Here is a 23,709-nt window from a genome sequence, read left to right as displayed (position 1 = left end):
GAGGTGCACAGCACAGATCCAAACACACAGGCGATCACGTGGAATGACATTTTCATTGGCGTTAGTTGGGGTAAGAGGTTAATTTACAGAGCCAGGGCCCAGCCAACCAGGTCAGGCTTCCAGCCCCGAGCTGGGCAGTGGGCACTCTTGCTGTGGCTGGAAGCCCCTCCCCACTGCGTCTTCTCAGGCAGTTATAGAATAAATTCCGTTTAAAATATATGCATTTCTCTCTGCTTAAAAAATAACATTTACAGTTGAAAAAGTTTGGACTTTGGGGGGTCTATTAATCCCGCTGCCCCCACCCCGCCAGCTTTGCCTCGCAGGCAGGGGAGGAACCGGTGTCTGGCCTGGGCACCGCCACCTCCAGCACGCAGGCCCTGGTGTTTATTTACATGTCCTATGTACACCTGTGGGACCCGGCCAGACACACCGCTCCTCCGGCCTCTGCACTGGACAGCACAGCGGGTGGCAAGAGGCCCTTGGCACAGGAACGGGAGACACTTGCGGGGGGAGGGGCACAGAAGCTGCCACCACCTTTCTCCCTGGGCGGGAGCTCTTACCAGGGTCCCTGACCAAAGGGTAGGGCTCTTTGCTCAGGTTAGACACTGGGAGGGGTTTCGCTGAGATACCAGGTTCTGACAAGCTCCCTTGGCCCCCCAGGGGGCGGCTCCCCTGGAACTGCAGTGCTGACAGCCACTGGCTCGGAGCAACAGGAGGGACCCTGCTAGGGCGGCAGGAACGTCTGTGTTGGGGCAAAGGCAATGGATGCTGCAGGTGGGTCTAGCTCAGTCCAGCATGGCGTCCAGCTGGTCAGCCAGGGCGTCAAACATGGTGCTGATGTCATCCAGGATGTGCTTGGTGGAGGTGCTGGGGGGGCTGCAGGCGGGGGAGCACCGGGTCAGATCGGCCAGTAGATCACCCTGCCAGCCCTGGGCAAGGGCCCTGCTACTGAGCCTGGCTGGTGCCAAGTGCTTTCCAAGGAGTAGCTGTCCCTTCCTTACGCGAGTGCACTGGGGCTCAAATGACTTGTCCAAGCTCATGTGCCTCTAAGTGGCAGCAGCCAACTTCCCTGCAGGTCAGACCTGGGTGACCAAGACCTGGGCTCCTCCCCTCCCAACAGGGGATCCCCAGACTGAGGATCTGCCTGTGAGGTCCCTGCCCCCAACCCCAGGACCCCGGAAAGAGGATATGGGAGGGATTTTCCCTATGCCGCCACCTCCCCTCCCTGCCCAGCAGCCCTCACCCCTCGCGCTCCTCCGCGCCCACGCTCTTCTCCGCGGCCCGCAGTGCGGCTGCCAGGGACGAGCTGGTCCGTTCCAGTCTCTGCTGGGCCTGGCCCGAGCCCACAGCCCCCGTGCCCTCTGGACGGGGAGGCGGTACAGGGCGGGGGCCAAGTCGGGGAGCCAGCTTAGGGCCAGAAAATGCCAGCTGGGTGCAGGCCACAGACACGGGCTTGGGAGCTGTTCCTGCAGAGACAGGTTGGCTTGTGACTCAACTGGGCTGGACACAACCCCTGCCAACAGTGCCCGGTCCCCGCAGGCCCTGGCTCATACCTGCTCCAGGCACCTTGATGAGGGCAGCGGGCGGAGCTGGGGGCTCTGGTTCCCCACGCTGCCGACTGCCTGCCGAGTTCTCCAGAGCTGGCCCAGGGCAGGAGGGCTTGGAGGGCGGGGTGGGAGGGCTGGGAGGGAGCGGGGCTGCAGCTCCTGGAGTTGGAAGGCTGCTAGGGTCTGGCTGAGGAGGGCAGGGAGAAGCCACAGGGGACTCGCTGGGGGTCTGGGAGGGCATGGGGGCAGAGGGGCTGGGCATGGCGGTGGCCACTCCGAAGGCCAGAAGTGCCGTCTGCAGCGGCTCTCTCTCCCGGCATTTGGGCCTCCGCTTAACAGTGTCTGACTCTGTGAGGTTGAAGTCGAGGCCGGTGGGCACTGGCGTCTCCCGGGACGGGGGCCCGGCCGGCTTGGGCCGCTGTTTGATAGTCAGGTTCCCCTCCTCCGCAAACGGGAGCCCTTCCCCTGAGCTGCCCCGGGATGGGGGGGTCCCCTCGGGCCCCGGATCCTCCTCTTCCTCCGTGTCTGATGCGGGGCCCGCTGGGGCAGGTGGGCCCGGGGGCTCTGATGGGCCAGCTGGTTCACTCAGTGTTCGCCTTCGGGGCCCCGGGGCCCCCTCTTTGGGCCCTAGGCTTCCATCTAGTGGAGGTGGCTCCGGGGTGGGGCCAGGGACAGAGCTGAGGCGCTTTGGAGGAGGTGGTGGGGGGCCTTTGCGTCGGGCCCGAAGGGCAAAGGACTGGCTACGGGGAGCTCCTCGAACTGGGGTCTGGCTAGGGCTGGGCCGGGCTAGGGTGCTGCGTCCTGGTCGTCGGGTGAGGGTGGCATAACTGCCCAAAGCACTGCCCACCGGCCCTTCGGCCTCCCCCTCGGCTTCCCCCTCGGCTGGGCCCGGGCGGCTCAGGCTGTGGGACCGGCGCTTGGGCCGAGGAGGGTCTGGAGGAGCGGCAGGGGGGCCAGCCAAGTATGAGAAGGCTCGGGGTGCACCCGGAGGTGGCCCTGGGGCTGGGCTGGAGGGTGAGCCCTGGGGGTACATAAAAACATAACCAGGAGGCCCTTGGCCAGGAAGTGGGGAACAAAGCTTAGGGGGCCGCTCTGTGCCCTCCGGAAGGTTCCTTTCCTGTGGGGTGCTAGGGTCTCCACTGCTGGGCTGAGGGGCAGGCTGTTCCTGTGAGTGGCCAGACCCCCGTGAGCGAGCTCCAATGCTCTCCTGGCTTGGGGAGCGGGCAGGGGGCAGGGGGAGTGGCTCAGGGCCGCCCCCCGCCATGGCTGCCTGTAGCTCTGGGCTCAGCTCACTGCCCTGAAAGGTGAGAAGGCGTGGGCCAGCCGCAGCAGGTCCGTCCCCATTCTCCAGCCCCTCGATGGCCATCAGCTCCGGGCCCCTGGCCAGTCGGCGGCCGCCCTCCCCTGCGGCCTCCCCGTGCAGCAGGCCCCGCCGAAGCTCGGCCAGACGCTTCACACCCAGCATGAGCTTCTTCTGATGACCTGAGAGGGGTGCATACGGGTGGCAGGGTTAGCGGGGCCGCACAGGGTCACCCCAGTTCCTCTCCAGCCCCGTTCTCTCTTCTGGGCCTGGACCCTGAAAACATCTGGAAGACCCTGGGCGGCAGGTGGGTGCCTGGCCAGAGGCCCCAGTGCAGCCGGGCTCACCAAGCTTGTTGACGCCGATCTCCTGCAGCTCCTCCCAGGTGAGGTCGGCCACCAGCCCCATGGAGTCGTAGCCGCTGCTCAGCAGCTTCTTGTGGTACTGCGGCAGCCCCAGCGCGCACAGCCACTCCAGCAGGTCCGCCTGCAAGAGCGCCAGCGCCGTCGGAGCAGGCTCCCGGCAGCCTCGGCCCCAAGCCAGGAGGCGCCGCAGCCACAGCTGAGGGTGGCAGCGCATGCGGCCGCCCACTCACCGGGATGTAGTTGGGCAGCCACTCGGTGATGCTGAGCTGGGCGATCTCGGAGGCGATCTTCTTCCTGTGCCCAGGCTTGGTCACCCCGATGGCCGTCAGGTCCTGCCCCAGAGTGGTGCCATTAGCCCCTGCTCTGCCTCCTGGGCCCTGCCCCGCCCTCCCACGGGGCACCCACCTCTGGCGTCATGCGGCTGATGGTTGGCACGTCGTAGCCGGCCTGCAGGAAGTGGGCGGTATAGCCCTCCAGCTGGAACTCACTGAGCCAGTTATAAATGGCCTGGGCATCCTGAGGCCGGGATAGGGCTGACATTAACGAGTGTGCTGAGCAGGGGCCAGGGCCAGGGCCCAGCCAGCCGCCCAGCCGCCCCTAGGGGCCTGGCCTGAGTGGCCTGAGAAGGGACTTAAGTCCATACTGAGGCCCATGCAACCCCCACCCGGGGCCTGCAGCCCCCTGCCCAGTGGAGGCCTCACCTTCCCCTCCAGCAGCTGCTCCGGCCTCACGTCCTGGGTGAAGAGCTGCTCCCCAGAGTGACAGTTGGCCAGAGGGCGGTGGCTCAGGCTGCCTTTAAGGAGGGACAGAAATGGAATCAGGGGTGGCAAGATGAAGGGGTGCCAAGCCCTCAGCCGCCTCACCTGCACCTCTCCCAGCCCATCCAGGTCCCATTTACCTTTCCTACCTGCCAGGGATGGGGGGTGCAGTCCCGGCAGCCCCTGGTCCTCTCCGGCAGAGGGAAGCGGCTGCACACAGGGAAGCAGCGACTCAGTGTTCGGGGAAATGGCAGCAGGAGGGGGAGCCCTGCCCCGTCAACACCCCCTCCCTCGTACCTGGGCGTTCTCAATCAGGAGCCCAGTGCCGTGGCCGTTGGTGCCCTCGGAACTCTGCCCGCTGCCAGCACTGCGGATACTGCCCACACTGCCCTCACTACCCACGCTATTCCTGTCACCTGCTGGAAAGGCAGAAGCAAAGGGGTTAGAGTCCCAGTTGGCCCTGCCAACAGCTGACTGGCAGTCAGACGCCCACCCTGGTGCCAAGCTGCCCTCCGGGAGGATGTACCTGGGCTGTCTGGGCTGAGGCCCACCCGAGGGAGCTGGCCATAGGTGAGAGGGTGCAGGGAGTCGTCAGCCGGGGGCTGCGGTGTCCGAGAAAAGTTCGGGCGCAGGGGTGTGGGTGCAGAGGGGAGGCGGGGCGCAAGGATGCCCACCCGCTTGCTGACCACCTCGACAATGCCCGGGGGGAAGTAGCCCACACGGTCCGTGCCCCTCTGGCTCTCGTGGATGTGGCCCTTCCAGCGGCCATCAGGATGCTGCTCTAGCACCTGTGGCAGATGGGGGAGGGGGAGGCAATGGTTACTTCCCGTATCCAGCCAGGGCAGGGGGCCAGCCCTGTAGCTGCAGTCCCCCACCCCCAAGAAGCTGGTCTCTAATGCCACAGTTCTGCGCCTGCCGTCAGCATCCAGCCCAGTCCCCCGTGTGCTTCTAGAACATACAAATAAAAGTCCTGGCATCAGCCCGGTTGAAATCCCAGCTCCGCTGCTTGCTAGCCATGTGGCCTTGGGAAGTCACATTAACTTCTCTAAGCCTCAATTTTGTCTCTACAAAGGGAAAGGTGATAGTGCCTACCTCACCCGGACTGGAAAATCAACGACATAATCATAGAAAGGCCTTAGCACAGAGCCTACCCACAGTAGGTCCCCATCAAGTTAAGTGACAGTGACCACTTGTATTCGCACAGGAGTGCCCGCACCGGCCCTCACCGTAATGACGTCCCCTGCCCGGACATTGAGGGCAGTGGGGTCATGGAGGTTCCAGAAGTCCTTGAGCGCTCGAACCTTCAGGATCCCCGAGGCCTCTAAGAGAAGGGGGAGGACAGGTGTCACCTCGGTCCTTAGGACGTCTTCCTACCCCTGCTGTCCCCTCCAGGCCCCTCCCAGGTCCCTGCCTCATCATCCCCCCAGCACTCCCCCTGACTAGCCCCAGCCCCGGAAGTGTGACTCCACTCCTGCTTCCCGGTACCCACTGGAGGCCCCCTGGGCTGGGTCCCCCACACTCACCCCGCAGCAGCTGCTTGATCTCCCGGCTGGCCTGGGAGGTGGTGAACTGATTCACGATGTCCAGTGCCGTCTGGTTGTACGTGTTGCGAATGTTCACGTCCACCCCGCCCTGGGGACACAGTGCGGAGTGAGGGTGCACGAAGCACCTCGCTGGTCATTTCCCACAATCCTCACGACTACCAGGAGGCAGGTACTGTTTCCTTATTTTACAGATGAGGACATGGAAGCTCAGAGGTAGGGTCAAGGACGAGCTCAAGGTCACTTGGTAAGGGGCAGAAGTGGGGCTTGAACCAGGTCCATCTGCTCTCCAGCCACTTGGCCACCACCATGTTGGTGAGGGACACCGCTCATAGCCTCCACAGCCGGCCTGAGCCCCGGCATCTGGTGGGCTCTGTGGGCACCTGCGGGATGACCAGGCGCCACACCCACCTCCAGGAGCAGCCGCACCACCTCGGTCTTGCCGTACAGCGCGGCCTCGTGCAGCGCCGTGCCCGTTTTGGTCTGGCGGTTGATCTCAATCCCCGCTCTCAGCAGCTGCCTGTGGAGGCAGGGGAGTCACAGGGTGATGGGGGCAGGAGAGGAAGCCAATTGCTGGGGGCAAAGGTGAAGAGGGCAGCAGGGCAGGGCACCGGGGGGACACTGCTGGCCCCCCAGGAAGGGGATGAGGAAATGAAGGTGGGGGAGCGATGGGTACCTGATGACCTCTCTGTGGCCGTTCTTGGCAGCCAAGTGCAAGGGTGTGGTGTAGTTGGGATCACACGGGTCCTTGGCCTCGCCCTCCAGCAGGGCCACACATAAGTGGCTGTTCAGTAGCAGCTGGGCCACCTGCAGAAATCAGCACCCAGCTAGAGCCTCCTCTTGAGATGCCCACAGATGCCCACAACCCGCCCCCCAAGGGCCGAGGCCTCACCTTGAGCCGCCCGAACTCGCAGGCCAGGTCCAGGGGCGTCTTCTTGGCCTTGTTGACCAGGCAGGGGTTGGACTGATGCTGGAGGAGCATTTCTGACTGGGGGGGAGGGGAGCCGAGTGAGGGGTCTGGCCTGGCCCGCCCCTCAGTGCCAGCCCCGGCCCCTGCCCCAGCGCCCCCGTGGGTGGGGGGGCGGGCGCACGTACCACTTCGTAGTGGCCATACTGGGCCGCCAGGTGCAGCGGGATCTGCCCGTCCAGAGACGCGGCGTTGACGGCCGCAGCGGCCCGCAGCAGCAGCCGCACGGGCTCCAGCCGGCCCTGCCAGGCGGCATAGTGCAGCGGGCGCATGCCTGCAGGAGGGAAGGGGCTTCTGAGGGGGGCCTGGTCGGTGTGGGGTCCGGGGAGGGAACGGAGCAGGGTCTGGAGCCACCCCAGCTGGAAGGGAGACAGACTGACACGAGCGATGCTGGCTGCGCCTGGGCTTGGTCAGCAAGCGGTCCGGCCGTACCTTGCCCACCATGGGTGACCTCCCGACAATGACCTAATCTCAACCCCCTCTCCTGGACACTGGGACGGCAGTACCACCTGCTACCCCACATGTGATGGAGACTGAAGAGGTGAAGCATTTGCAAGCCCAGAGAAACGATGCCAACAGCTATTAGCATTGCTGTGCTGTAGCGGAAGCAAGCTCCGGCCGCAGGGTCGGGTAGCGGGCTCCCTGGGGGTCTCACCATTGCTGTCCTTGATGTCCACAGTGGCCTGAGCCTCCAGCAGCAAGGCAATGAGCTCCAGGCTGCCCCCCAAGGCGGCGTGGTGCAGGGCAGAGAACCTGGCGCGGTGGGACACATGGTGGGGGTGTCAGTGAGCAGCCCCTACCCCCCAAGTCCTTGTCTTCCACACCAGGCCCATCCTGGGGGCCAGCAGGGCTGGGTTACTTGCCCACTGTGGGACCCCCCCCCTGCCGTGGGAGCGCAGAGCAGCCGGGCAGCGGCATGAAAGGGCTCAGTGTCTGGGCTGAGAGGACTGTTTGTCTGGCCTGCCCCCCCCCAGCCGGCCCAGGGGAGGGGGCCGTGGGAGCAGGAGCCTGAGGGCTCCTATCCTCTAGGGAGAAAAGGGGGCCCGGCAGGAATCTGACCCAAGGAGGCCCCTCAGAGAGGCACCAGGGCCCCTCCCCTCTCTCAGGGGCAGGACCCCTCCCTCCCATCCTATACAGGCAGGCCCAGAGCGTTCAGCAAACACACTTCAAGGGCCAAGTTTGAGAGGGGAAGGGGCTCTAGGCCCCAGGTCTTTCCCATCCGTCCCTCCCCCACGGCACAGCTCCCGGGAGGTGCGGCTCACTCACCCATCAGCGTCCTGGTAGTTGACGTTGAGTCTCTTCGTGGAGCCGAGGAGCTCTGGGGGTCAGAGCAGGAGGCATCAGGACACCCTCGAATGATCGCCCTTAGCCACACCCCAGCCCAGCGCTCCCTCTCACCACCTCCCAAGTCCAGCTGACCTCTCGGTGTGCAGGAAAGCGCCTGCCCCATAGCCCCTCAGCGTCCTGCACCTACGGCTCCCCAGCAGGGCCCATGGGCTCCCCAGCAGGGCCCATTGGCCCTCAGCTCCAGGGCACGGAGTGCAGGGAGGGAGCTGCTGTGGGGCGGCCTGGCTTTCCTGGGCCCCCAGCCCAGCTCGTTTATAGCGCCAAGGGGGCGGGGCGGGGGGCACTGGCATGCCATGCCCTCAATAGACAGGCCCACGAGCACATGGTTAGCATTCCTGCCTGAACGGGCCAAGGAACGGGTCTCATTGTCCCGCTGGGATGAGGGGGCTGGGAAGGAAAAGAGAGGGGCTAGAGGCTGGAGAGCGGAAGGGCAGATGCCAGGGCCACAGTGCCCAGCCTTACCACATCCCTGAGTGGAGCATGTAGAGCAGGTGGTGCCAGACAGGCCTACACTAAGCGCTGGCCCTGCCGCGCACTTAGCTGTCTGATCTCGGACAAGTCACAGAATCTCTCAGGCTGTGCCCTCATCTACAGACTGGGCTGATCACAAAACCTGCCCACCAGGTAGAGGACCCTTGTCAGCATGCAAGATGGGAGCGAGCCCCACTCAGCGCTCCCTACACATTAGCCATTATCAGCAGGAGGCTGTCCTTCAGCAAAAGCTGGGGCAGTCCCCGTCCTGGCCCCAGGCAGGAGACTGCTGGGTGGGGGCAAGAGGAGCTAGAGGCACGGGCAGGATGCTGCTTCATCCCCCTCAGGGGCTGGGACAGGATTCATGCAGGTGTGTTCCACTCATGAGCCAAGGTGCAGGAGGGGGTGGTCCTTGCTAAGTGCCGGGGGGCAGAGGGGAATGCCTGTCACAGGCGGCCCTGCCTTCTGCTGGAACACAGCCCTGCGGGGCAGGAGGAGGCTGGCTCACCCCGGGCAGGCGGGGTGCCAAGCATGCTGGTCCAGGCCTGCCCCCAGGCCCTGGAGGGCCCCTGAATACCCCAGCAAGACAGGGCCCCCTTCCAACAGGGAGGGACCAACCCCGAAATGATGAGCGTGGGACGGGGAGGGAGGGGACAGCTACACTTAGGGCTGCGCTGAACTATGCTGCTGCCGCAAAGGCAAATAACTGAACGGAGGAGGGACTCAGAGGAGAGGAGGGAGGGGCCGGTGAGAACAAGGCAGGCCTCCCAGTCTTCCTCCGGCCCCTTGGGAGTCCTTGTCACAGAGAACCATCCAGGGCCTTGCAAAGAACAGGGCTCAGGAGGCAGGAAGTGCCTGGCTCAGCTTCTTACTGGCGCAGGTACCGCTCTGGGCCTCAGTGAAGATGACACAGACAGTGCCTCCACCTGCTGCAGCTGGACAGCCAGGGACGGGGCAGCCTGGCCGCGAGGTGCAGCCTCTCCCGGGAGTGACAAGACAATGTGACAGGAGAGACAGGAACAGGGGCCGGGCCGGGCCAGGCTGGGTGGCTCTGTTCTCTCCAGAACAATGGCCGGAAAGGCGGTGGGGGAGAGGCTCGCAGCGACTGGACTGGGGACCTCGGTGGGAGGGCGGAGGGTCCTGGGTCGGGCACTGCTCCAGGCACTTCCCCTTCAGCACAACCTTCTTTCCCGGCCTGGCTGAGGGGTGGCAGGGTCACTCCTGATTTAGGCCGGGGCAGAGGATGTGAGCTCAGCGGGCCACCCCCAGCCCACTCCATTTCCTCTGGCCAGAGGAGACAGCACAGGAGAGGGAGTGGGGGAAGGAGGGAGTGAGCGCGTCCAGAACAGTCCTAGGTAATTCTGACCAGCAGCCAAGTGTGGGAGCACAGGCAGAGGGCACGGCCAGCCTCTGATCTGCCGCACAATGGCTGCGTGACCTTGGGCTCTCTGGGTGTCAGTTGCCTTATCTGTAAGTGGATGTAGAGGCAGGGAGTTAAGGGGATCACAATAGTTCGTGAACTGTAGGGTCTGCAAAATGTCACCTTGTGATTGCCTTTATTTTTTTTTTATCAGCTTTCCTATTTTCTCAGAGGCCTGGGAAGGGAGGTACAGTCCCAGGACCCTGTCACCCTGCCTGCGCCCACTCTGTGCTCAAGTCCCTTCGGGGGCTCCGGGAAGGGACTGCTTCCCCCACAGACATTGCCCCTGGGGCACAGGGAACCTTCCTGGAGCCCAGGAGCCCAGCTGTGAGGCTCCCACGGGCAGCCAGACCCCACCCACCTGTACTCCTTTGGGCCTCACTTCGAGGCCCCAGGCTATGAGACCAATAGTAGCTCAAACAAGGCCCTACTGGGCAGGTTGCCAAAAACAACACAGAGGTGAGGGGAGAAGGGTGCGCTGGCTCCCACTCTTGGGGCTCCAGGGACCTCTTTAGCACCCTCTCCCCACTGTGCTCACCCTGCACCCACTTCCTCAGGGCACAGAGACACCCCCACAGCTTCATCTCCCTATACCTTGGGTCTCCTGCCCTGGCGGGAGCCTTAAGAGCCCTCCTTCTGGCACCCACACTAGCGGGTGTGGGTGGGGACAACTAGATGTTTTCATTAGCCAAAGTGGATCTTGGGGCTAGAGGCCCAGCACTCTGGGGGGACCCCCTCTCCTCCAGCCCCAGTGTGGTGGCAGCAGCCACCTCCTGCCCCTGCTGGTACAGGGACTCCAGGGGACAAGTCTAGTGTCCTCCTGGGAAGGCCCGGAGAGCTCGCCCTGAAGTCTAATCTCCTTGGGGTCTCACAGCAGAGGTTCCCAGGAGATGGGGCGCAGCCATGCACGAAGCCCCCACAACCCTGTCAAGACTAGTGGCCCCAGGCTATGGAGAAACCTCCAGCAGATTAGCTGGGCCGCATGCCACCAGGGGACACAGGCAGAAAAGTCAGGGGCTTTAGCAAGTGGTTAGGTAGTGTTGGACTTTGTTTTACGCAGTAGAACTCCCTTTGTAAAGCTATTTTATGGGTATGCCCATTAAACTAAGACATAAATGCAGAGATGATCTGGTTGAAGCGGTGTGGGTGGGGGTGGAGCTCTATCTGTTCAGTCTTTCCCAACCCATTATCGGAAACCCCGTGGCTCCAGAGAACAATCTGGAAAGCCACCTGCTGGAAGAAAACCCCAGGAGGGCAGGAATTCCGGTTTGTTTCATTCACGACCGACCGGACCCAGCGCTGGAGAACACAGCCTGGCTGGCACACAACAGGCGCTCAAAAACCAGCTGAATGAGCCCTGGCGGGTTTGGCTCAGAGGTTCGGTTCCTGGTCAAGGGCACGTTCCCCAGCAGGGGCGAGTGGGGAGGCAACCAATCGATGTGTCTCTCTCACGTAGATGTTTCTCTCTCCCCCTCCTCCCTCCCTTCCACTCTCTCTAGAAAGCAATGGAAAAAATATCCTCGGGTGAGGAATTAAAAAAAATATATTAATTTGAACGAATGCACTTCAACCTTTTACTTTACAGGTGAAGGAACTGAGCACCAGAGAGGTTATTTGCCTGAGACACACAGCAAGGGGGACCCGCTTCCTCTCTGGCTCTCACACAGAGGCACGCCCTGTATAGACAAGACAGTTCTCCCCCACCACCGACCCCGTGACACCCCACCCCCCCCGCGGCCCCCTTCTTTCTCTGCAACCTGAGCCCTCAGAGGAGGGTCTCAGATGGACAGTCACCCCATCAAGTACTCACTGGTCTTTGCAGCCTTGACTTTAGCCACCAGTTTCTGCACACCAGTCACATCTCCGTTCTTGACGGCAAGGATCAGGTCCTGTTCACGACCCATCCTGGTCCCCGGGCTGGGCTCTGGGCTCAAGAAGTCCAAGGGAGAGGCCCGAAAACTGGTGTGAGCCAAGGCGTCACGGTGCCATGCCTTGGCCCTCTGGAGGGCCAGGCGTCCTGGGGGAGCGTGGCTGGTGTCTCAGGCGGTGGGTTTCTTGTCAGGCACTGACAGGTATTCCAACAAGGTGCTTCGTGAGCTGCCGCCACAAGCTGGAAAGCCGATCTCCGAGGGGGCGGAGGCTGCTCGGAAATCTGGACAGATATCAGCTTGCAGCTTCCGACAGCCCAGGATGGGCTGGGACTGGGCGCGCCAATCTTCCCAGCGTGGCTCAGGAGCACCAGTGCCCACCCAGAAAGCCGCCAGCATTCCCTCGGGCCTTGGACAGCGGTAGGGACAGGTCTCGGGGTCTGGAAGAGGGGCGGTGCTTTTGCTGAGGGCTAGGCCCGAACCTGCAAGGGTCCCAGAAGCAGGGCTCTGAGGAAGAGCAGTTCAGGGCCTCCAGGGAGCCCCCCAACCACACTGGCTGCCCTAGGGGCCCAGGGAGGGGCTAGCCACCAAAGCGGGAAGGGAGCTGCCATGCATGAGAGGAATATCTGGAGGGGGGAGAGGTGGCATTCTGGGGGGGAGGGGGGCTGAGTCACTGTGCCTCCAGGGCACCTGGCAGCATCGCAACCTGGGCAGGCTGGGCAGCAGCCTGTTCTCCACAGCCCCAGGGGCTGACACCCACGGACAGCTGCGTGCCAGGAGGTGGGGCCTGGGAGGGTCAGGCACAGGCAGACAGGAGGGTCACTCCCTGCCGAAGGTGCCAGCCCCCAGACGCCTCCCTCCCTCCCCTTTACTAGAATCGCTGGAGGCCCTGGCTGCAGGGCTCTTTATGAATTCAGAGTGGAGTGGGGAGCTGATGGGCCCCCCATTTCTGGCGGGGGGGGCTGCTTCTCGGGCAGGGAGATTTCACAGCACCTGTTGCTGACCTATCCTCACGCCTTGTGCGGGTTGGAGAAGCAGCTGGGCAAAGAAGAGAGACCAGAGCTGGGGCACTGCTGGCAAACGGGGCTGCCTGGCCCCCCAAGCCTGAACCTGAGGCTCAGAGCCCCAACTTCACTGCAGGAAAGCTTACGTCAGTTCCTCAGTGGCCACGAATTTGCTGCCCGAGTCCTGCGGCATGACACCGGCATGATACCCGGGCAGGCCTGGGGCTCTGGCTGGGAACCCTCAGTCCCAAAACGTCCCAAGCCCCAACCAGATGGCACTCCCTCTGATGGCACTCCCTCTGATGGCCCGCGGCCGACATGGAGGGAGGGCGCCCCTGGCAGTGCCTGGGGTCGGGCAGGCTCCCCCGCCCCCCGGAATGCCCGCCCAGCGCCGCGCAAACCCCCAACCCCAACCCAACCCAGGCCGACCTGGGGAACAAAGCGGCGGGAGGGACGGATTGGGACCAGCGCCGGAGCGATTGATGCGGGAGGACGAAATAAGGAGGCGCGAAGGAGGACGGAAGGAGCAAAGAGACGGAGGCACCCGCTGATCCCGCAGGAAAAGTTAGTTTGTGCCCGCCCTCCAGGGTACTGCCCCCCGGCGCGGGCCACGCAGTCTCACCTTTCCCGGCCGCCCCGCCGGGGGTCCGCCTGGCCCCGCGCGGTCCCGGGCACTCTGGACGGTGGCTCCCACGGCCCCCCTTAGCCCCTTTCTCCTCCTCCTTTTCCAAGGCCGGCTCGGCGCCTCCCGCAGGAAATCCCGCCCCTCCCCCGTCCCTCCCGCCGGATCGGGAGCGGAGGGACCGTCCCGGCCGCGCAATCGGGCTGTCAGTCAGCGCCTGCGGCCCCGCCCCTACCCGCGCCAGGCCCCACCCCCATCGCTCTTCTGCGGAGCGGAGGAGCTGGCGGGTCAGCGCATGCGCCCAGGTGCAGCGGAGACTGTTGGGGGGGAGAGCTCGCATCCCTGAGTTCCAGTGGCGGAGCCCGGGCGACCTGGGGCTCGAGTTTAGGCCGAAAGCTGTGTGACTGGGTGGGACAGTGGACGTGATGTGGAGTCAGGAAACCGGGGACCCCACTTGGGGAGCCTCCCTGGGGAAGCCCCCCTTGCTCTTCGCCCCTCGCCCTTCCCCGGACTCCCGCAGTGACCTCAACCCGCTTTCGGAGTCGTCGATCCACGGGCTGATCGGAGCAATGGTGCCACCTAGCGGACGGTATTGGAGCGGCCCACGGTGGCGGCGGGGTGGACCCCAGCCTCGAGGAGGTGCTAATGACAGACTGGGGTGGCGCTTCAGCACCATCGCGGGCTGGACAGCGCCTCCCGCCCCCTGGGCTCTCGAAACCCGGCTTCCAAGCCCCTCAGAAGGGACCTAACGGAAGACCCCGAAGGACACCTGAGCTCATCCAGCCCGCACCTAACAGCCCCCGGCGGCCTTCAGTTTGCGAAGCCGGAATTGGGGAACCCACCGCTCTCCCTTCTCTAAACCCCCTTTTTTTCCCGTCCTTGTCCCGCCAGATGGTGGGGACTAAAGCAGCCCCGGACTGCGGAGAGGAGGGTCACGCCTTTGACTCTTCCTACTGCACTTTCAGACGCCACGTTCCTCACGTCTTACTAGAGAGGAGCCCAGAGGAGGGCTAGGGACGGCCGAGGGAAGCTCCTGCACATCCAGAAACCGGCCGCGCTCTGCCCCCGGAGTCGAGGCACAAGTTTGCGCGGGGAGCCGGGATAGCAGGGAAGGCGGGGAGCCGCGGGTGGAACAGGAGACCCGCGGTGCGGAGGTGCGACCGGCCGGCGCTAGGGCCGCGCGGAGCCCCGGCGGTGGGCGGAGCCTGGGCGGGGCGCGCGCAGGCGCAGGCGGCGGCCCGATGGAGCCCGAACCAGAACCCACAACTGTTGAGGTTCCTGCTGGGCGCGTGCTCAGGTGCGGCGCGGCCCGGCTTGGGGGACTCACGGGACCGTGGGGTGGGCGCGGGGCAGGGGACGGGGGTTCCGGGCGGGAGCGGGCGTCCCCGACGCGCGGCTCTGACCCGCGTCCCTCTCGCCCCAGTGCCCGGGAACTCCTGGCCGCCCGCGCGCGGCCCCAGAAGCTGCCCCAGCGCTCGCATGGCCCCAAGGACTTCCTCCCCGACGGCTCGGCGGCCCAGGCCGAGCGGCTGCGCCTGTGCCGCGCGGAGCTCTGGCAGTTGCTGGCGGAGGAGCGCGTGGAGCGCCTGTGAGCGGGGCGGGCCGGGCCGGGCCGGGGGCGGGGCAGGTGCGCGGGGGCCGGACGGGCCGGGTGGACTTCCCCGTAGACTGAGACCCACCCTTTGCCAGGGGCAGTTTGGTGGCCGCCGAATGGAGACCGGAAGAGGGGTTCGTGGAGTTGAAGACTCCGGCGGTGAGCGGCGGTGTTCAGGGGCGGGGAACTGCCTCCCCTCCCCTCCCCTCCCCTCCCCTTCCCTCCCGGCTCCGTGGTGACATGCGCTGTGGGTCCCGCACAGGGCAAATTCTGGCAGACCATGGGCTTCTCGGAGCAGGGCCGGCAGCGGCTGCACCCCGAAGAGGCGTTGTACTTGCTGGAGTGTGTGAGTGGGACCCCAGGACGGCGGGGAAGGGGGTTGGGACCGAGGAACCGGAAGAGCATGTGTTTTGCCTTTTGGAGAAAAAGTACACACGACTGAGGATTCGGGGAGCTTGCAGTCTGCCTTCTAGAGCAGAAGACCGCGCAGGAAGCAGGGATTCCGTGCATGTTAGTGTTGCTGCTGCTCCCACTTCCTGGTTGACAACGTTCTCGCTGTGATGCTGGGCGAGGTGGGAGGCAGCCGCACAGATATTAGAGTCAGGAAGTTGCTCCATTGGCTGTGCCACTGCAGGGAGGGCTTACAAGTTGAGCTGTTGGCCCCACTTCCAGGGCTCCATCCAACTCTTCCATGAAGACCTGCCCTTGTCTATCCAGGAGGCCTACCAGCTGCTGCTGACGGAGGGCACGGTGACTTTCCTGCAGTATCAGGTATCTGCCACCCACCCACTGAGTTAGTATTTACAAGTGCCTTCGAGGTGCTAGCCACGGAGCCATGTGCTGGGGCTGTGAGACAGGCACGGGTGCTGCTGCCATGGTGCTGACATCCTAATGGTGGCCATGAATAATCGGCATCAAAAGGAAGGTTGACGCCACAAAACTGAGTGCTAGGAAGAAGACAAAGGGGGGAGACACATAAGTGTGGACATCATGAGCACATGGATGGTACTTATACTTTAAAAAAAATTGATTTCAAAGAGGAAGGGAGAGGGAGAGAGAGAGAAATATCAGTGATGAGCGAGAATCATTGATTGGCTGCCTCCTGCATGTCTCCTACTGGGCATAGAGCCTGCAAGGTGGGGGGGCAGGGTGTGGAATCGAAACCTGGTCTCATGGTTCAACCACTGAGCCACGTCAGCTGGGCAGCACATGGAGGGTATTTAAAACGGGGGCTGTATGAGTGTGTGGCCAGAGTGGAGGGCTGCTTCTGAGACCCAGGGTACGTGAGGAGGTCAGGGGTAAGATGAGAGACCAGGAACAGAGACTGAAGGGTGTCTAGCAACGCAGGAGAAAAACCAGCAGGGGTGGCATCACAGAAGCCAAGAGAGGTCTTTCAAGGAAGAAGCTGTCAATTGTGCTGCAGACTGCTGAGAGATCCAGCAAGATGGGGGAGGTTCCTGCATACAGCTCTCTGATGTGGCTGTGGGGACAGGAGGATGAGCTTGTCTGGAGAGAGGAGTGGGGTGTGCCCCACCTTCTGCCGTCTTCTTGTCCACATTATAGTCACTCGGTCAGCTTTAGTATCAAAAAATTTTACAGCATAGTTCTTTGCCTGGCCCATCAGCTATCAGCTTTTTGAGATTGGCATTTAAATCAAGAAACTGCTATGTGTAATTTGTGCCAAGTAAGGTAAGCAAGAGCCAGGAATTCATTCGTACTGAGACCTTAGTTTGGGGAGGGTGTTTATAATGGAGTGTGTCCAGCCAGTTCCCAGGTTTGGAATGGGGGCCGGGGAGGGGGGGAGGGGGGTTCTGTCTGGAGAAAGCATGTGGTATTTTATAAAGGACACAGAACCTTTACTTTTTTTTCTTTCGAGGTCTTCAGCCACCTGAAGAGACTGGGCTATGTGGTTCGACGGTTCCAACCAAGGTAAGTCCCTGCTCCATTTCCCTCCGGTTTGTTCCAGTCCCGGGGCCTGGGTGACTAGCCCCGAAGTAGAAAGTGGCCTCTGCTTACCTGGAGTCCTTGGCTGGAGCTGCGGCTCTTGGACGTGGGCTGGGGCTTCTGCTGGAGATGCTTATAGAGAGGCATGTTGGGATAATCAAGGTCATTGCAGCTTATCCTGGGCTATCACATTGAACCCCATCTTCAGCCTGTTCACTCCACAGATGACTGAGCACCTAGCGTTCACGGTGAGCATGGAGATGGTTACCAGAACAGAGCCTGGCACTTAGTAGGTGTGCAAGCAGATTTGCTGAGTGCAGACATGAGTGCAGGACCAAGTGAGGATGAGCAGTTGAGTAGAGTTTAACATTCCTGTTGCTAGATTAGATGCTCCTTCCTTCTGGGGCCTCTGAAGGTAATGCAGCATTGCCGAGAGCCACAGAGACCTTCAGACCTAGAGTGGAAATTGGTACAGCCTTTGCGGTTTCCCAGCAGGTCACGAACGCTCTAGAGCAGAGCTTTAATTTCTGGGATTGGAATGTATCCTAAGATCACCCATTCCGTCAACAGTATTTGTTGACTACTTACCGGGTGCCAGCCCTTGTGCTCGTTGCTGAGGAATAGCCGAGAGCAAAAGCACTGCCCCGCATCGCTTGCGTTTGGTGGGACCTTACACAGACACCACTTACAACATCAGTGAACTTGGAAACATCCTGTGAGTGCAACACAGAGGGCGTGGTCACACGGATTAGTGTATCCCTTAGACCAGCACTGCCCGCTGAACTTTCTGTGGTGATGAAAGCGTTCTGTTTATACTGTCCAGTATATGTGGCTTGTGCAACTGAATTTTTAATTTTATTTAACTTTAATGGATTTAAGTTTAACTTAGTTATTTATGTCTAGTAGTTACCATATTGGATAGTGCAGTCTTTGAGCCATAAAAAAATGGCAGGGAAGAATGCTATAGGGATAAGGAACCATGTCTGTATTATTATTGACTGAAACAAAATATAACAGAGCAGTATCTCATTTTGGTTAGAAAAAAACAAATATGGAGTCGGTATGGTGTTTATAAGAAACAACAATGGTACAGTGGTATCCTCGGGTTTGATTTCCATTTTTATTTTCTGTATTTTTCTCGTCCTTGTTTTTCTCACCGGTGATTAATCACTTATTGCTGGCTCTGCAGGAGCCCTGGTTCCAGGGAGCCCCTGTTCACAGGTGCCATTGGTGAGACCCAGAGGCCTGGGCAGGCCCCTCTGGCCACCCCTGTGTACCCTGTGGGCAGATCTGCCTGGGGCTTAGTCCTTGGATGTGGCTCTGACCCCGGCCCACTGACTTGTATGCTGGGCCAGCCCCTTTCAAACTCCACGGGGAGCACCAGGCTGAGAAGGTGGGTCTGTTGCTTGGTCATTCTCACCCCACAGCTCCATCCTGTCCCCGTATGAGAGGCAGCTGAACTTGGACAGCAGTGCCCAGCACTTGGAGGATGGGACTGGCAAGAGGAAGAGGAGGGGCTCCAGCTCTCGGTAATGCTCCCCACACGGCCACCACCCAGGGAGCTCTGAGGGGCTGAGCTGTTGAGAGAGTGCTGGTGTTTGGGACCTTGGAGAATGCATGGGTGGGTTTAGGAGCTGGACTTGGGTGGCTCCTGTTTAGGCTCCGGGAGGCAGTGGGGCACGCGTGGGACGTGTGCACCTCAGCAACCAGGAGCGGATGTGCTGCGTTTCCTCCCCTCATCCCTCAGGTCCATCAATAAGAAGCCCAAGACCCTGGAGAACCCCCTACAGGGAGTGGATGGGACACCTGAGAGCCTGGGAACCTCTGTCCCACCTTCCCACAACCAGAACAGCCGATGCCCCGAGGAGAAACCCCAGGAGTCAAGCCCTGTAAAGGGCCCAGTGGGCCTCTTTCAGCCTTTGGGTTCCCCGGAGCCCTGCCCTGGCCTGGCCAGGGAGGTGGTGGGATGCAGCCAGGAAAGTGGCAAAGTGGAGAATGGGGTCAAGGGGACTCGGAAGCCACGCTGGAACTTTGAGCAGATCTCCTTCCCCAACATGGCCGCAGATAGTCGCCACACCCTCCTGCTTGCCCCAGCCCCAGAGCTGCTCCCGGCCAATGTCGCAGGGCGGGAGACAGACGCTGAGTCCTGGTGCCTGAAGCTGAACCAGCGGAAGGAGAAGCTCTCCAGACGTGAGCGTGAGCGGGAGCAACAGGCAGAGGCCCAGCACTTGCGGGAGGATGTAAACGCGGACCCCGAGGTGCAGCGCTGCTCCAGCTGGCAGGAGTACAAACAGCTGCTGCAGAGACGGCGCCTGCAGACCCCCCAGAGCCGCCCCCAACACCTGTGGGACCAGCCTGTCACCCCCTTGCTGAGTCCCAGCCAGGCAGACTCCCCAGGTACTGCCTCACCCTGCTTTTAGTCCCAGAGGCCACTGGCAGCTAAGAAATCACCCGACTTTGAACAGGCATGGATTGAACACGACTGACTGAGGCTTAAGAAAGATGAGGGAGGAGAGAGCTGTTCCGTGAAGTGGAACCCTCAGGGACAGCCTGTTCTGGAAAGCAGCAAAAGGACCCGTGTGGGAAGGTTCAGAGGTGGTGCATCAGTGCCGGAGGACAAAAAAGGAAACATGACTATGTCCTTAATGTCATATGCAAGATGCATGTGGATGGTCTGCTGTGATCCCATTCTCCCTCCGCTGTTAGAGGGAACAAGGAGGTGATATGTTGGCCAAATGAGAGGAAGTTCATTGTATGCCCTGCAGTGTTAGGAACGGAACTAATAGGGCAGTGATTTTCAGCCCGTGTGCCGCAAAAATTTTTACTTTACTTTAGAGAGAGGAAGAAACATCGATTTGTTTCACTTATTTATGCATTCACTGGTTGACTCTTTTATGAGCCTTGACCAGGGATTGAACCTGAAACCTTGGTGTATTGGGTTGATGCTCTAACCAATGAGCTACCTCGCCAGTGCAAAGATTTTTTAAACATGCAATATCTGCTAGTCATGGGCACTGACCTCTCTTCCTTAGATTGTCAAATAAAAAATGACAACAGCCAACACAACAATAGCCATCTGGTATGAATGAATCAAAATTATACCTTTTTTTGCCAGCTCAGCAAAAGAATGTATTTTTTGGTGTGCGGCAGAACTTTAGTAGTTAATGTGTGCCATGAGTTGGAAACGGTTGAAAAATCACTGTAACAGGGCAAGAACAGTATTAACGGATTCAGAGCTACTTACAACCCTTAGGGGAACATGGTAGATTACATGTAACTAGATTAGGGTTGAACGATGTTATATTTCAGATAAACAACATGGGATATACCTATACTTTAAAAAATCTGCTAAATCTGGGAACCCTAAACTAGATGGCAGGTTGAGAAATGTCAGGGGAGTCTGTAGATGACTGCGCTCCCCAACAACTTACGTTCCCTGTCCTTACAGCCACAGTCCTTCACCATATCTCTGTGCTGCAGACGACACACCTCGCTGATGGAGGTGCCCGGTGAGTTTCCGGTAGTGCCTGTCTCCACAGAACTTTGGCTGCCAGCAGGAGTTGGCAGCTGGGATTTAACTCCTAAAGTTGGGTATGAGCTGGGGGATCATTCCAGGGACCCCCAACCTGGCTAATATCCTTGTGTCTAGGGGAGCGGGAGGAGTGAGAGACAAGAGGGGGATTTACCCCTAGGGTTCTGAGATAGGCAGTTGAGCCTCCCCCTGCCCCTCAAGTGGCACCTCACAGCAGGACCCCAGTTCCCCTGGACAGGCGGCTTCCGGAAACTGGTGGTGTGGAAAGAAAAGGTGGAGCAGGAGAGTCCCTAAAGCTTCTCACTCTGTTCTCAGGCTGCCGGAGAAGCCTGGGGGCTTGGAGATCAGCTTTGATGTCTACCAGGCTGACGCTGTGGCCACGTTCCGAAAGAACAACCCTGGCAAGCCCTACGCCCGGATGTGCATCAGTGGGTATGAGACCAGCAAGCACTGTTCCCTGGCTGCTGCTAGTTCTATAAACCCCAAGTGGACCTCTTCAGCCCCTGACCAGTTTGCCAGTCCCTGAAAGGTCCAGAGAGATTATGTAACTGAAGTGAGGCCACACAGCCTGTTTGTGCTGTGGGAACCCAAGATTCCCAGTCCCCAGCCCTCATTCCTGGCATTTTCAGACAGTCTCTCCTATGCCATGTCGGTCCTGAGCTCGCTCAGTGAGAACCTCTCTCCCTAGCCCCCTCACCCAACCAGGACTCAGGGTTTCTCTTGAACTTAGCCATGCAGTTTGCAGAGAGGAGAGCCCAGGGCCCAGACTTCCTGCTCCCCCAACTCTTAGTCTTCCTTCCCTGGGAGCCAGAGGGCGGGGGTCTCAAAGCCTGTGGGTGGGCTATATCCAGGTCTCAGTCTAACTTTTATCCCTGCAGATTTGATGAGCCAGTCCCAGACCTCTGCACTCTCAAGCGGCTGTCCTACCAGAGCGGGGATGTTCCTCTGATATTTGCCCTGGTGGATCATGGAGACCTCTCCTTCTACAGCTTCAGGGACTTCACACTGCCCAGGGATCTGGGACACTGACCAGCTCTGGCAGGGCCTGGGGCCTGCTTAGGGGGAGTGGAGGGGCTTGGACTGCCTACTCTCAGGGACCATCTCAGCTGCCTCCTACACCCTGTAGCTGCAAGGGCTAGTCTGGGCCTTGGCCCTGGGTATCTGACGCTTGCAGAAGAGCCACGCTGAGCCCCCTCCCTGGCTGCTGCAGCGCTTCCAAGCCCCAGGACGCCTCTGCTGCCTTGCAGTGATGTCCTTGGAGCTCAGCACTGGACTCTAGAGACCCAGCGCGGTGGGGCAGCAGAGAGGACTCTGTGCCTTGAAACGAGAGGGTGCCTGCTTCATGCGATAAAGCCAAAAGCCATAGCCATTAAAAAAATAGATCCTTTTTCTTCTGTGGCTCCATATACTGCACAAGTCCCCCAGCCCCGGGATGGGTACGCGGACCCCACCCCCATCCCGTTGACCTTCAACTGGACCCCGGTCCCAGCCTCCGCTTTGCCCACCCACTGAGAGCGCTTTTTCTGTTGTGGGAGCTGAGAGAAGGCCGCGACCCGCACCTGCAGGGATGAGAAGTCACGGACCTCCCGTCCACCTCTCTCTGCAAAGTAGTCCAGGGAGGAAAGCGGCACTCCACCGGCCTTTCCCTGACGCAGCCGGTCCAGTGGAAGGCTGGCCGAGAGGCGCCAGGTCGGCGTGGTTCGAACCCTAGTCACTCGGAGTTGTGCGGTGGCGCCCGCCATACACGCCTCGGGCCCGGCCCCCGCCTCTCGTAGCTCCAACCGCCTTCGTCGGGCTAAAAACTCCCGTCCCTGTTGCGGTCCCTCGGGGCCTCGGGCGCCGGCCAAAGCAGCGCCTCGGAGGCGGGAAGTCCAGGCTCGGACCCCGCCCTGAGGGGAGGCGCTTCGCGGCGACGCCCCCGTCCTCACGCCACCTCGCTCTTGGGCCCCGAAACCTGGCCCTGTACCCGGGGGTCACCCTCTCGGCTTGGGCTGGGCGCGCTCAGCAGGAGCCGGGCGGCGACGCCCCTCCCTCAGCGCCCGGGACGGGGTGGGAGGGGCGGCTCCCCGCAATCCGGCCGGCGGGGCGGTTCTGGCCGCCGCGCTTTCCGGGAACTATTTCTTCCCGGGGAGGCGGCGGGACACAGGGCGCGGCCAACCTGCGACCAGGTGCGCGCAGGTGAGGCCGGGGGCGGGGCCGCGGCGCCTCGTGCATATTCACGCGGATGAGGCCCCGCCTTCGCCCCGTCCGGGGCCGCGGATTGGCCCGAGCGCGGTCCCCGCCCCCGGAGAGCGCCCGCGCTGCGCCCCCGCCCCCCGGCGCAGGGGAGGGGGCGGGGCGGGCCCGGCGCTCCGGGTTCCGCGGCCCCGCCGGCTCGCCCTTTATGTAAATAGAGGCGGCTCCGCCCCTCCCGCCGCGCCGGAGGTGAGCAGGAAGGAGGCTGCCGCCCAACGACCCGTGGGCCCGCGGCGGAGCGAGCGGAGCCGAAAGCGGGCGCTCGGAGACACGGAGGCCTCGGCCGGGGGCCGGCCTGGGGTTCCAGGTGAGGCGCGGGCCCGGGCCCACCTAGCCGGGCCCGCCCCCTCGGGGCGCCCGCCACTCGGGGCGTCAAGGCTCGGGAGGGCCGGGACCCCGGGCTTCCCGGGCGGGGCGGGGCGGGGAGGGCTGCGCCCGGGTCCGCCTGCCTCTCCCCGGGTCCCGTCGCTCCGCCGGTCTGGGAGAAAGCCACCGCAGAAAGTGCCACCGGGAATCGCTCTCTCCCGGGCGCGCCCGCGATTACAGAATTTGGGTTTGGAGTTTGCACAATAGTGTTGGCTTTGGGGAGCGGGCAGACAGGTGCCCCGCCCGGCCGAGTGCGAGGGTCACCGCGAGCGGCGTCCCCGGGCCTGGACCCCCACGTGCAAGGGGTCTGGCCGCGAAGGCCGGCGACGCGCGTCTCCGGTGGCCTCTCTCCGCGAGCGGCGGCGGCTTAGCCCCGTCGCTGCCATCTGGGCCCTCTCCCCGGCGGCCCTTTGTGCCTCCTAATCCCCGGACGCAGGAAGCCCGCGGGAGGGACTGAGGTCTCTGGGCCTCTCTCTGCCTGGTGGCTTTGGGCACCTTTAGGGGACAGTACGGACACCTCGCCTCTGTTTCCCACGACGACGGGCGTGGGGTTGCGCTGTGGAACGTTGGACTTGGCGCGGAGCGACAATGTCCGACTTACCAAAGAAAGTGTGCAAAGTTTGCTCTGGGCTTGCTGCGGCCGGACGGCCGGTAGACACATTGAGCTTTGGCTGCGGGAGAACTGACTGTAACAGGAGAGCCCGGTGTGGTCCCCTGAGGCGTTCACCTGACGCAGGTGAGCTTTGGGGGAGGCGGGTGGGGCTTCACTCGGGCCCCTTCCCCTGGGGATCCATTTGCCAGACGCAGGGAGGCATAACCTGGGCTCTA

General features: G+C 62.0%; 3 protein-coding genes across 23 annotated transcripts in view; 2 read left to right on the top strand and 1 right to left on the bottom strand.

The window, feature by feature from the left end:
- Positions 1 to 34: 34 nt before the first annotated feature.
- On the bottom strand, positions 35 to 13,360 carry CASKIN2 (CASK interacting protein 2). Of its 5 annotated transcripts, XM_036339462.1 has the most exons (21): positions 13,211 to 13,345; positions 12,578 to 12,622; positions 11,527 to 12,066; positions 7,745 to 7,796; positions 7,134 to 7,231; positions 6,607 to 6,752; positions 6,404 to 6,499; positions 6,188 to 6,318; positions 5,923 to 6,031; positions 5,494 to 5,602; positions 5,197 to 5,291; positions 4,497 to 4,758; positions 4,268 to 4,389; positions 4,111 to 4,180; positions 3,914 to 4,005; positions 3,618 to 3,728; positions 3,443 to 3,544; positions 3,195 to 3,333; positions 1,554 to 3,029; positions 1,244 to 1,466; positions 35 to 876 (listed from the first exon to the last, which is right to left on the bottom strand). In XM_036339462.1, the coding sequence occupies exons 3-21, from the start codon at positions 11,618 to 11,620 to the stop codon at positions 786 to 788; spliced, it is 3,618 nt and encodes a 1,205-aa protein (XP_036195355.1). In that variant the 5' UTR covers positions 11,621 to 12,066; positions 12,578 to 12,622; positions 13,211 to 13,345; the 3' UTR covers positions 35 to 785. The 5 variants fall into 5 exon arrangements, with proteins under 5 accessions (XP_036195355.1, XP_036195353.1, XP_036195357.1 ...); XM_036339460.1 differs by lacking the exon at positions 12,578 to 12,622 and having other exon boundaries at positions 13,211 to 13,360; XM_036339464.1 differs by lacking the exon at positions 12,578 to 12,622 and having other exon boundaries at positions 4,120 to 4,180; positions 13,211 to 13,360.
- An 871-nt stretch (positions 13,361 to 14,231) lies between these two features.
- Positions 14,232 to 21,669, top strand: TSEN54 (tRNA splicing endonuclease subunit 54). Of its 5 annotated transcripts, none has more exons than XM_036339308.1 (11): positions 14,232 to 14,507; positions 14,634 to 14,798; positions 14,900 to 14,963; positions 15,067 to 15,150; positions 15,477 to 15,575; positions 16,681 to 16,733; positions 18,176 to 18,277; positions 18,496 to 19,145; positions 20,197 to 20,257; positions 20,596 to 20,712; positions 21,159 to 21,669. In XM_036339308.1, exons 1-11 carry the CDS (start codon positions 14,452 to 14,454, stop codon positions 21,307 to 21,309), a joined length of 1,602 nt encoding a protein of 533 aa, XP_036195201.1. In that variant the 5' UTR covers positions 14,232 to 14,451; the 3' UTR covers positions 21,310 to 21,669. The 5 variants fall into 5 exon arrangements, 4 of the variants coding, with proteins under 4 accessions (XP_036195201.1, XP_036195199.1, XP_036195198.1 ...); XR_004972722.1 differs by having other exon boundaries at positions 14,342 to 14,507; positions 20,197 to 20,339; positions 21,159 to 21,175; XM_036339306.1 differs by having other exon boundaries at positions 14,343 to 14,507; positions 20,596 to 20,708.
- Positions 21,670 to 22,668: 999 nt separating this feature from the next.
- LLGL2 (LLGL scribble cell polarity complex component 2) overlaps positions 22,669 to 23,709 on the top strand; it is a 30,444-nt gene continuing 29,403 nt past the window's right edge. For 12 of the 13 annotated variants that reach the window (XR_004972721.1, XR_004972720.1, XM_036339297.1 and 9 more), the window contains exon 1: positions 22,669 to 22,822. The gene's annotated coding sequence lies outside the window, so the exon portion shown is untranslated. Of the gene's footprint in view, positions 22,823 to 23,049; positions 23,618 to 23,709 lie in introns of those variants that run through there. The other variant, XM_036339292.1, reaches the window with a different exon arrangement.

The sequence above is a fragment of the Myotis myotis genome, unplaced genomic scaffold (assembly GCF_014108235.1).
Source record: "Myotis myotis isolate mMyoMyo1 unplaced genomic scaffold, mMyoMyo1.p scaffold_m19_p_17, whole genome shotgun sequence".
Classification (NCBI taxonomy): Eukaryota; Metazoa; Chordata; class Mammalia; order Chiroptera; family Vespertilionidae; genus Myotis; species Myotis myotis.
Note: the sequence above shows the minus strand (reverse complement) of the source record. Positions and strands in the feature narration are given on the sequence as shown.